Below are 12,602 nucleotides of genomic sequence, written 5' to 3' on the forward strand. Positions count from 1 at the left end.
ATTTCATTAAATCAATAAAATTAATATACTAAAATGCTCAAATGGGTATAATTTTATTTTGACAGCTATTTTTTCTGAAATTCTAAGAAATATTAGTTTTACTGTATAATTTAAAGGAAGTATGTTTAACCTATATAAAAATTCAGGTATATTTTTTAAAAATAGGGGAATGTCAAGTATCCTATCACTCAAGTTCAAATTCCCCTGAAGCATAGTAATCATGTTTCACTTTTACCACCAGTCATTCAATATACATTATGCTGAGGCAAATTCCAGGTGTTTGGTTGTTTTTACCATTTAATCCATAAATTTCAATACATCATCTCAGGTAAATTTCAAAAAAATGTAACCGCAGTACCGTTATTCACGCCTAAAGTAGCCATCTTTTCTACCTTGTATTATTAGTGTACACATTTCCTAAAGTGTCTAAAAAACTTTATAGTTAATTTGTTTCAGTCTGGACCTGAATCAAAGTCTGTTGTTACAACTGCTTTTAATGTCTTTAAAATGTTTAATCTACTGGGTTCCCTTGGAACTTTACTGCAATTTATCCTTTGAAGAAAGCAGCTTGTTTGTCCTGTAGCAATTCCAATATTTATGGTTTGCTAAATGAATCCTGATGGTGGTGTTTTAAGCACATTCCTCTGTTCCTGTAAAATAGTAGACAGATCTAAAGACTTGATCAGATTTAGGCTTCACTTTTTAATCAAGGATATTTTGTAGGTTGTGATGTGGACTTTCCTCAGGGAAACATATAAAGAAGGGGTTCCACCAGTGATGACCTTGGAAGCATTATCTCATTTAGGGTCACAAAATAGTGATTTTCTAATTCCAACACTCCTTGCTCATTTATTAGTTGAAACATCTGTTATCGATGTATCATTCGCCACTCAGTTGACATGAACGTTTATTTCTTGCAGTAAGATAAACATATCCTTTACACCATTTCCTTTTATCAGTTTTCAAAAGAATGATTTCATGTCTCAGTATATTTCAAACGTTGCCAACAAGTTTTTCAAGTTTTCTTTTCTGGTACCATTCTGGGATTATCAATGTAAGCATCTTGATGAGTTTTACATTCCAGCACAGTTATTCTTACTTTTGATGTGTACCTTGTCCAACACAAAAGCAACAGAAACTCCTACATTACACTGATGAGTCCTTTAAACATGAACCCCCGAATAGTCTGTTTAGTCTCCATGCTTCTCAAAAACAAAATAAATAAATAAATAAATAAAACCATTCCAAGAATCTTACTCACTTCTTTCCCAGTACCTGAACACATAATACTTCCAGAATAATTCTAATTATATTAATAACAACACGATTATTAAGACAGCTTAAAATAATTTTGCAATTACGTCTTCTCCTTTATGTACATCCTGTTGAAAACTGACAGTTAACATGTTCTTTAATTCCTCTGCAATACTATATCACCTCTACTTTGACTTTAAAATACTGCTTCTTATATAAATTATACAAAACATTTACAGGATTCAAAACTAAAGCTACAAAACAAAAACATTTGGTTTTATCAAGCCTCCATTTCTGTGCCTTTCACCTTGTTTTCTCTCAAGACCATATTAACTGATGATTTGATTTATAGCAAATTCTTGATATTTGAGTAGTCACGTTCTATAAAATGGTACAATGAATTACCAAAAACCAAATCATCATTGGTATGGAAATAAAACACAGAACTAGGTCCCTGTGGACATGACACACATTTATCAGCTGAGTTAATAATACATAACCATAGTTTACAGGTGACTCTGCTTAATGACACCTTAGTTAATATCTATGATTAATTAATTAAAATTGAATTTACAGCCAAACAGCATTGGAACTCATGCCTGAATGAAATTTATCTACTATATTAATTCCCACTCTGAGGGACATCACAGCCTTCCTTAAGCTCAGCAACACTAAATAGCACTTCAGTACTAGTCTTAGGAACCATTTAAACAGTGACATAACCAAAGGAAAAGCACAAATATTTTTTTTAAATGTGGCATACATCATAAAAAGTACATTTGTTTACAACATGAAAAGCAACACAAGACAGCAGATCACACTGCCTTGCTTGACCTCAGCTGGGAAAGCATGTGCCAGGAAACTCCAATTTTTCACCATTCTGAATACATAAGGGTCTGCAGATAGTAACTGTGGAAGCTCCTCAGGGATTGACTTTTTAGCATTACAGATAAATTGAGCAAGTGTGTGACTTTGTAAACAGGAAATGCATAATGAGGATTGGCTATATACACATACATTCTCTTTCTTAACTTCCCTTTGCCTAAAAGTTGCAAATATATGTAATCTTCTCTATCTTGTCTTTTGAAAGGAGAAGAGGAAAAGAGAGGATGTGTGTATAATAAAGATTTCTATATGGTAACACAAATGAATTCCACATTTCATAAAAAACCAACCAAACGAACAAAAATAACCCAAAAAACAAAAACCAAACTAACAAACAAAACAGGCAGACAGACAACTACTGGGGACTGAGTGGATTCCTTAATTTGTCAATGACTAGTCCCCTTCTGAAGAACATTTGGCTGTCTCCAACTTCTGGATACTAGAAATGGTATTTTAATAATTACCTCCCCATAAATATCTTTCTGTTTTGGGGGCAAATCCCTGGAAGTATAGTTGCTGGGGTAAAGAATGATTGTCCATTTAATTTTGCCAGATATTTCACTTAGATTTCTTTAATAATTGCTTCTAGCACGACTCAGACGAGTTATATAGAAAGGACTGAAATTCGTGAGCCACAAGAGTTGAAGTGAAATTATTATTTTAAAAGATTTATGTAATAAAAACCGAATAGTGATAGAACAATTATGTATAAAAAATAAAGCCAAACACGCTGTAAGCATTTTGAATGTTGAAACATTTCACCTTTCTGAGCGAGACTGTTCAACCAAAAGAGCAACTAAAGCTATCATCTTTTCAAGGGCAGCAGGTCTGTATTTTTCTTCTGCCAGAGAGAGGATGTCTTCTTCTTCCTCCTCTTCTTCCCCTTCTTCCTCTGACAATACTTCAACTTGAGGCTAATCAGAACAGAATTCAATTTTAATGTGTGATTAGTTCTAATAGCATATTGAAAAGAGCTGACTTGTTTTAGTATAACTATCAGAAAAACACAGCAGGAGTATGTACTAAGTAAAATCATTTAAAGGTTAGACATTAACCTGATACTGCCTGAATGACAATCAGGACAGTGTTAGGTAAGCAGAAGGACTATACAAAGCAATAGTTCTCAAAAGTATTTATGTTAGATAGACCCTGTGATGATTTGTATATGTTTGGCCTGGGGAGTGGCACTATAGGGAGATGTGGCCTTGTTGGAGTAGGTGTGTTACTGTGGGTGTGGGTTATAAGACCCTTGTTCTATAACTTCCTGGAAGCCAGTCTTCTCCTAGCAGCCTTCAGATGAAGAAGTAGAATTCTTAGCTACTCCAGCGCTACGACTGCCTGGATGCTGCCATGCTCCCACCTTGATGATAATGGACTGAATCTCTTAACCTGTAAGCCAGCCCCAATTAAATGTTGTTCTTGTAGAGTTGGTTTGGTCATGGTATCTATTCATAGCAGTAGAACCCTAACTAAGACAGACCCTTAAATAACTTTTGTTTTATTGGAATCAAGCTCTTTGGATAATTGAGATGAAAAAATTATGATAAAACTATTTCCTGTGAGTAAAAATGTCAGTTGCACATACAAAAGACATCTTTTTTAAGGTTTATTTATTTATTATATGTAAGTACACTGTAGCTGTCTTTAGATACTCCACAAGAGGGCGCCAGATCTCATTACAGATGGTTGTGAGCCACCATGTGGTTGGTAGGAATTGAACTCAGGACCTTCTGAAGAGCAGTCAGTGCTCTTAACCGCTGAGCCATTTCTCCAGCCCCACAAAAGACATATTAATTTGTAATCTAGATAATCTAAGTAGTAGTTATTTCCAAAGACACTCATATGGGCTTTGAACCTCAAGAGACTGTTAGGAATGGTGGTACTCAATTGGCTAAGGCAAGAGATTATTAAGTTTAAGTTTAGTCTAGGTACATAAGATTCTGTCTCAATGAAAGAAGGAAAGAACAGAGGCAGGGAGAGGAGAGAAACAGCATCAGCTATCACTGTTATTAACCCAACAGCTACATAGGATGGAATTAGATTAAAACCAACTCATATACTTTAAGAGACAGTTTTCAATCAGTAGTCCTGAATTTCAATGATCTAAAACAAGTGAACTTCTCTAAGTTTCAGCTGCTTCATATGTATTACAGACATAAAAACTATTTAGGTATATGAGCAGGGTTGAATGAGATGTTGCACACAGATCATGAAATTTAGTTGCACACTCAAAATCCATCTATATGTTAAAATATTATTAAATTTATCAGCTACAGAAACTTTCAGAGACTCTAAAAAAAGACTTTAAAATGTGACAATCCAAACCACAAATCGAAACAACACACTCCTTTGCAGACCCTGTAGTTAAGCTGTGGCTACTAGGATGAAAACAAAGTCTGCTTTGTTTCAGACTTACCAATGAAACAACTTAACACTTAATTTGATTTACTACTCCATATATACACTATAATGACAGACCAAAAAATCTAGGACCCTTAATGCTACCAAATACAAAAAGACAAACGGATTTTAAGTTTCTAGGACTTGTCAAGATTCTACATGATGTGAACCATTAGAAGAATGGTCCCTGCTACACTGATACAGAACACAACTGGACTTACATTTTCAGGTCCTTTGGTTCCCATATAGAAATGTACCATTGTAGATATGGCTTGCAATGAAAGCAGAAACTGGCTCTAAAAAACAAGCAATTTAAAATTTTAAATAGAAAACAAATTGGAAATCTTAAAAGGGTATATAATTCAAAACTAAAAACAATCAAACAAGAATTAGCCTTACCTCTTCTTCACCCATTTTGGCAAATTCATAAAGGAAAGCAAAATACTCAGTAAGATGTTTGCTGTGAGGTTTTACACCATGTTCCATAATTAACAACAGTGTTCTAACAAATCGTGTAACACATGAACGACCACCAATATCTTCTACTGAGGCATCCATATCATCTGACCTGAAAATAAAAACAAATACACCTCAGAGAACACAATAAATATGCAGACATATATTGTCTTGGATGAAAACTGCTTTTTTGGTTTTTGTTTCCTTTTTGACTTGTTTTGTTTTGTTTTTTTTTGTGATAGAGTCTGGCTGTGTAGCCCTGCATGGCTTGGGATTAAAGGTGTGTGCCAACATGCTAGAACAATTTTTAAAAATCCAATCCTTTAATTCTGTAAAGCAAATACCAATTTCAATAATGTAAGTAGTTATCCTCTCATTAACTCATGGAACTAAATCAACCCAACAAAAAGTTAGTTGGTTCAATATCTTAAAGATGCACTTAGTTAAAAATTTTAAAAGTCTTCCTTTCTTGAGACATATCTTATTAGAGACTAATTTTTATATTCTAAATATCTACTTATAGATACTTCAGAAAACTTGGCTGTAAAAGATCTTCTTACCCATCTTCCATTCCTGGTTGTAGATAGAGATGAGCATGCACAGGTCTCAGTCTCTGAATCACATGGATACATAAACGCTGAAACATCTTTAAAGGAGAAACTCACATTAAGTAACAGACATAACAGATTTAGAGGTGTATTGCACACACATACAGTACAGTACACAGGAAGCAGGAACATGCGGACCACATTTGAAGCAATTCTGGGATGTATTCAAATATAGCTAAGACCCTATTTAAAAAGCATCAGTCAGTCGCCGGGCGTAGTGGAGCACGCCTTTAATCCCAGCACTTGGGAGGCAGAGGCAGGCAGATTTCTGAGTTCCAGGCCAGCCTGGTCTACAAAGTGAGTTCAAGGACAGCCAGGGATATACAGAGAAACCCTGTCTCAGGGGAAAAAAAAAAAAAAAAAAATCAGTCAGGGACATAGCTCAACAAAGGCGTGAATATCAGCATGCACGAAGGTCCGGAGTATAATCCCCAGCCTTAGAAAATTATTTTTAAAAATTCAGCTTTATGCTAAGAGAGGAAAGTCAAACTACTGGTTTCAGTAACATAGATATCAAACTGTAAATCTTAGGAAACCTCCTCAGTTGGTACATATGTGCTGGAGAAGATATAATGAAACTGAAACCCACATATATCCATTAAGAGAAATGTGGTGCTGCAGACTCTGCTAGAATGAAAAATGTTAAATACAAAAATGACTATATAACCTGTTTTAAATATATACCAAATTCCCCTTTTAAATATATACCAAAACAAAATTAAAATAGAGATCAGAACAAAATCTTATGGGCAGCTGGCCATATCTGCATGCAAACAGTCAGAAAGTAGAAATAAAGCCAGATGGAGGGCCACACACTACAACACTGGTGTTCTGTAGTCTGAGACAGGAGGATTGCGCAAGTACCAAGCCAGCCTGGTTTATTTACCTAGTGAGTTCCAGGAAGGGTAGTTATACAGTCAGACTCTGCTTCAGTAAATGAAAACTAGAAACCTCAAATGTTCAACTAGTGAATCAATAAAATGTTTTAATCTAGTCAATGGAATATTAGCTGGGGGAGGGGGAGGGAGAAATAAAGTATGGACGGGTTATTTTATTTTTTCTGTTTGTTAAGAACAGGTCTCACTGTTTTAGCCCGAGCTGCCCTCAAACTGATGGTAATCTTTCTAAGTCTCCTGAATGTTGGGATTAGAGGCATAAGACACCATATCCAGTTCCAGACATACCTCTAACATGGACAGATCTTAAAGGATTAAGTCAAAGCAGCCATTCACAAAAGAGGTCACCATGACACAATACAAATGTTAAGAATACAACAATCCATAGAGATGAAGAGCAGAATAGCAGCTGAGAGGCTAACAGAGGGAAGACCACTGGAGACTCTGTAGGAGGTAATGGATGTTTCAAGATTACACAGTGGACATTGATTCTGTGACTACACTACAAAAAAATATGAAACTTTATGCTCAGTTTTGGGTGAATTTTAAAATATAAGACTTCTCTTAGGACTATACTTGCTAAAAGGCTCATTTAGAAAAGTTTCTCTATGTAGAATATTGATAATACCCCCAACAAGAGAACTGTCCTTCAATAACAACTTGTAAGTGGCATAACCCAGATTAAGGTGGTTGTTTTTTTAAAGATTTATTTATTTGCTTAATGCATATGAGTATGATGTCACTGTCTTTAGACACACAAAAGAGGGCATTGGGTGCCATTACAGATGGTTGTGAGCCACCATGTAGGTGCTGGGAATTGAAGTCAGGACCTCAGGAAAAGCAGTACTCCTAACCACTGAGCCATCTCTCCACCTCAGATTACGTTTTTGATATATGAAACATGACTTTTAAATAATGTTTAAACAGTCCCTGGATAACTTTTCTAATTTAAGGAAAACAAATGGATCCATTTGGCACAAGAAAGAATTTACCCTATACATGTAATGCTGTATTACAATTACAATACAATGCTGTATTCAAGGTAGACTCTATAAGGACAAGAGGCAATAACATCTGGTCTTATTTATTTTATAATGAAAAAAAGTTCCCGTCACTTCATACTGGCAGCTGTGTTAAAAGAGCTGACAAAAACAAAGGGGACAGACAGGAGACAGAGCTTTGCAAATTATTTTCAATGCCATTTATAGGCCAATTTAAAATAAAGTGAAAGTCCCTTCTCTTTGCAAAATCTTTTCTTACCTGTCTCACAATTTGATTGGGACACTTAATTAGTATCTGCATAGGCCACCAGTCATCATCAGCCATGCGGTCTAAAAACCACTGTAAGAAAATAGAACATAATTTAATATTCAAACAATACTTGTTAAGTTAAATGAGACGAGCCAGAGATAAGGATATTTACTTTTTATTTCCATTACTTTCGCTTCGTTTGACTAAAATGGCTTGTCTAATTGTTACAAAAATCTTAAATCTTCATTATAGGACATCACCCAGAGACATAACCCCACTACTGTACAAGAAGACAATCTGAGGTACTTAAAGGAACAGAAAGTGGCATGGAGACAGAAATAAACTATGACAATATAGAGAAACTTAAATGCAAAAAGCAGACCTTGTCCAAACAGACATTCAAACCAACTGAAAACAGCTTGTTGGCAACAGAGAACACTAACCACACTGCTTAATTTTATTTGTAGAAACTTAACTGTGGTTACAATTTTTTAAAGTTCTCATCTGTTAAACATATATACTGAATATTTATTATTAAAAATATGAAGCACTCATCTTTAATCCCTGCACTTGAGAGGCAAAAGCAGAAGCAGGCAGATCTCTGAGCTCAAGACCATGCTGATCTACTACTAATAATTCAAAGATAGCAAGGACTACACAGAGAGACCCTGTCTCAAAACACCAAAACCAAACCAAAGCAAACCAGATGGCATTTCTTAGTATCTTCTGAAAGCCAGAGCCAGAGAGAGAGCTTAGGAACTGAAAACTTCTCTTTGTGGAAGCTGTGTAGCAAGTAAAGCAACATTCCATTTTGGCTTTTTCCCATATGTTACTTAAAAATTTTATGCAACTTCTACTGATCAGATTTTCTTTTTACAACGCCAGAAGCTAAAATTACAGGATATAAGAGAGCAAAAACTCCTCAACTAATTTCATCTTTTAGCCACTGTGCCACCATGTTCCATGTCTTAAAAAAAATCCAAAATCTTGCATTACTAGGAAGAATTATACCTTTTTGTTTTTAATCAGTGATTATATTAAGATAGTATTTCAGTTGTCATTACCCATTAGTAAATTATCTATAGGGACAGTTTTCTTATAACAAGGAGGAAATAAAAGTGGGCATAAATCGATCTACTAGGATATATATGAGCCTTTTAAAAAGTCTGGTGTGTAAGACTGGGCAGTGGTGGCACACTCCTTTAATCCCAGCACTTGGGAGGCAGAGGCAGGCCAATTTCTGAGTTCGAGGCCAGCCTGGTCTACAGAGTGCGTTCCAGGACAGCCAGGGCTCCACAGAGAGAGACCCTGTCTCAAACACCCCCTCCCCCATTCAAAAAATAAAATTTGGTATGTGTGCTACCATTCTGTATATATGTGTGTATGGAATATATGTTCAGACATGTGGGACAGATGGGCTCAAAAGACAACTGACTTTTCCCATCATTAAATGATCTCTAGGGATTGAATTCAGGCCTTGAGGCTTGTGCACCAAGTGCCATTAGACATCTTGCTAGCTCCTAAGTGTATTTTTTTTATATGAAAATAAAAATTAGCTAAGAGCTGGGTATGGTGGTGCACACCTGTAATTCCAGCATTCACAAACTAGAGACAATCAAATCAAAATAATAAGAAAAAGGGTAAAGAAGTATCCGAGGATGGGAGTTTAGCCCTAGATTTAAAATACAAGCATTAGTTAGGCATGGTGCTGCACACCTGTAATCCCAGTACTGACTACTGAAAGGGCAGAGGAAGAGGAGGGAGGGAGGGAGGGGAGGGAAGGGAATCTATGAATGTATGTGAAGAACTATCACTGACCTCCATTGCAAGGCCAGGTCTCACTGCACAACTCAGGCTAACCTTGACCTCTACCTTACTCTCTCTAATACATTCATTCATTCATTCATTCATTCATATTCTCTCTCTCTCTCTCTCTCTGTGTGTGTGTGTGTGTGTCCGTATCCATCTCCATCCCAGAGTGGCCTTGACTCATGATTTTTCTGTTTCTCCCACCTGTGTGCATGGATTATAGTTCTACAGGATGACATTGAAACTGAAATTTGTTTTTATACTCGTGTAACACTAGAGGGCAGGTCAAAGATTGTGAAATGAATTAAGTATTAACCTAATCTTTCTAACAGGTTTGAAATATAAGTTGTAACTTTCTAAGTGACCAAATATTAGGAACAACTTACATGAGATTCATAACAGATAAAAACAAATTTTTTTTGCTTCATTTAATTTAAAAAACAAACAAACAGCTTTCCAATTAGAGAATTTTAAGCTGTGCAATGTTGGTTGTAACCTTACCTCACAGGCTGCTTGACTATTATTAAATTGTTTGGTCAGTAGTTCAATCCACTGAAGCATTGTTGGCTTAAAAAGGAAAATAAAAAATATTCAAGATACAGACTTTATGTCAATGATAACAAACACCAAAACGTAATTAAAATGATGTTGATGATGATGATGGGCATATAAATCTATAGGAAAAACACACATACCTTCTCTTTTGAATGAATGAATGTCTCTAAAACAAAGGAAGTACTTAACTGTTAAAGAAAAAAAAAGATACAATTAAGCATGAAAGAGTCAATTATTGTATAGCACTAAAGTTGACAAAGCTATCTGAGCTAATCATCACCTTCGCTGTCATTAGGGACACAGCTTTAGGGTCTGGTAATGTACTTGGAATACAACTGCACAGCTGCCACATAAACCTGGAATTTAAAAAGAGTTCATTAAATTCTTATACAAGACTTTAGAGAAAAGAAAAAAAATACTAAATTTACCCAGACTTACCCAAAATAAGTGTGTTCAAAAATGTTTTTGTCTTGTAAAAATTGCATGTTATCATGCCAAATCCACTGAAGGAAAAAAAAATGTTGGCATTTATCAGACAGCAGTTTAATATATTTTACCAATACTTTTTTTTTAATAAGAAAAGGTATAGCCTAAATACTTACAAATTCACCAAACCAAAAACTATGCATTAAAATTCACGTAGATTTTTTTCTTCCAAGTGTAATTAATATAGAAGTAGTTACTCGAGTTGAGACATGGCTCAGCCGTTAAGAGCATTTGTCATTCTTGTGAGGAACTGGTTCAGTTTTCAACTCCTACCTACTGGCTCATAAGCCACAAATAAAGTTCCAGGAAGCCAATATGGCCTTCTGACCTCCATGGCACCAGACACACATGCAGACAAAGCACACACGTGAAATTTAAAAATATATATTAATCTGAAAAGAAAGGTGGCTCCTAACTCCACCCCCTTTTTAAAAAAAAAGTTTTTATTTGATGAGTATGAGTGTACCTGTATACACATATGTGTAACAGTCATGTCCTTCCTGTCTCTGGAGGACAGAAGAGGGGTGGGAACTCTTACAAGCAGAGTTCCTGGGGGCTGTGAGCTGCCACAAGGGTGCAGGGAGCCAAACCCAGGTCTTCTGTAAGAGCAACACATGCTCCTAACCACTTAGCCATTGCTTCACCCCACAACCTGCCCTTTTAAAATTTGTTATTTATCTCAAATACCTCAGTAGTCACAGGCATTTAACATTATTCATAAAGATTTTGAAGTATAAGCTCTGAAATCATGTCTAAAGAGCATAAGAAAAGGCATGCTATATTTTGATGGAGACAGAATTTAAAATTTGGAAATAAAAATTTTGTGATGATTTCAATTAGACACTAAACAAACATTTTTTTGAACTCAAGTAAAACAATGCCGCTATTTTTCTGTCCCGTTATTCCTTAGAAAACGCAAACCATGCTTCCAGCCTTTGTCATATATTATCTTTTGGTAGTGGGTGCCTTGAGTATCATAAACATGTTCCCTAAACTCACTAAATTATAAAAAACAAACTTCTGTTTGAAATATTGCCATTGCTAATTTGATTAGCCAAACATTTTGAAATTTAAGATTTCAAAATGGAAAAATGTTTCCTTTCTTTTACTTTTAAAAGAAGAGCTGACACTGTAAGCAGCCTTAAAATCACAGCAGTCCTCTGCACACACTTAGTGTTCTAGGCAATAAGTATGTTCATTCGCAATTGATACTACCACTTCTATTCTCCATTAAAAGTATTCAACTACCTCTACTTGCCTTTCTAGTCTGCTGTATTAAGGCGTATTTCTGGGTAGCTGGGAAATTACAGGCTTAGTCCCTAAATGCCTAGTGCTTCACAATTTTTATTTCTAGACCATTGATGTCTACAATGCTAAAAAGGCATGAGAGTATTCAGCTTAGCCCTCTCCCAAACCTTACCTTCAGTCATGGTCTTATTTCTAGATTCACTTGTATTTCTGGTTATCTAGTGAGACCCAGGCTCTAGTCTTTGCTTTAGACCTAAGCATAGTATGTTTCATAGTAGAGTCAATGCTTGTAGTTCTATTTCTAGAGTAGGTCAGCTTGTTTCTCATACAGGTCTTTTGGTACTTTAAAATAAACTGGATGTATATTTAAATGTTAAACTACTATACTGTATTTTCAAATCTGCTCTGGTTGTTTAACCTCATGTTCGGCTTTTCTTCCTCTATTCACTCAACATCACAGCAATATATCTTCATTTAATTACTAAATATATCTATAAGCACTATTTTGCTTACAGAATTTGAGGGGCAGGTGTGTATGTGTTCACAGGTGCACATGCGCACGCATGTGCCTGAAAAAGTTAAGTATACATATAATAACAGATATTTTTGGGGTCCAGAAGAAAGTGTCAGAGTATGGAGCTGAAGCTCCCAGGCAAGGGTGCTGGGAACTGAACTTGGGTCCTCTGAAAAGCAGCAAGTAAGCACTCTTCCCTGCTAAAGCGCTTCCCAAGTACCTCATCTATATCTCACTCAC

General features: G+C 35.7%; 1 protein-coding gene across 3 annotated transcripts in view; it reads right to left on the reverse strand.

The window, feature by feature from the left end:
• Usp34 (ubiquitin specific peptidase 34) overlaps window positions 1-12,602 on the reverse strand; it is a 189,522-nt gene that overhangs the window by 31,771 nt on the left and 145,149 nt on the right. For all 3 annotated transcript variants that reach the window (XM_085829072.1, XM_085829073.1, XM_029483282.2), the window contains 9 exons: window positions 10,553-10,617; window positions 10,395-10,470; window positions 10,255-10,302; window positions 10,061-10,126; window positions 7,760-7,840; window positions 5,556-5,641; window positions 4,939-5,107; window positions 4,761-4,835; window positions 2,902-3,053 (listed from right to left, as the gene is read on the reverse strand). In XM_085829072.1, coding sequence (XP_085685198.1) covers window positions 2,902-3,053; window positions 4,761-4,835; window positions 4,939-5,107; window positions 5,556-5,641; window positions 7,760-7,840; window positions 10,061-10,126; window positions 10,255-10,302; window positions 10,395-10,470; window positions 10,553-10,617 — 818 coding nt within the window. The remainder of the gene's footprint in view (window positions 1-2,901; window positions 3,054-4,760; window positions 4,836-4,938; window positions 5,108-5,555; window positions 5,642-7,759; window positions 7,841-10,060; window positions 10,127-10,254; window positions 10,303-10,394; window positions 10,471-10,552; window positions 10,618-12,602) is intronic.

Source organism: Mus caroli, unplaced genomic scaffold (assembly GCF_978045245.1).
Source record: "Mus caroli unplaced genomic scaffold, Mus_caroli_1 scaffold_13, whole genome shotgun sequence".
NCBI classification, from domain to species: Eukaryota; Metazoa; Chordata; class Mammalia; order Rodentia; family Muridae; genus Mus; species Mus caroli.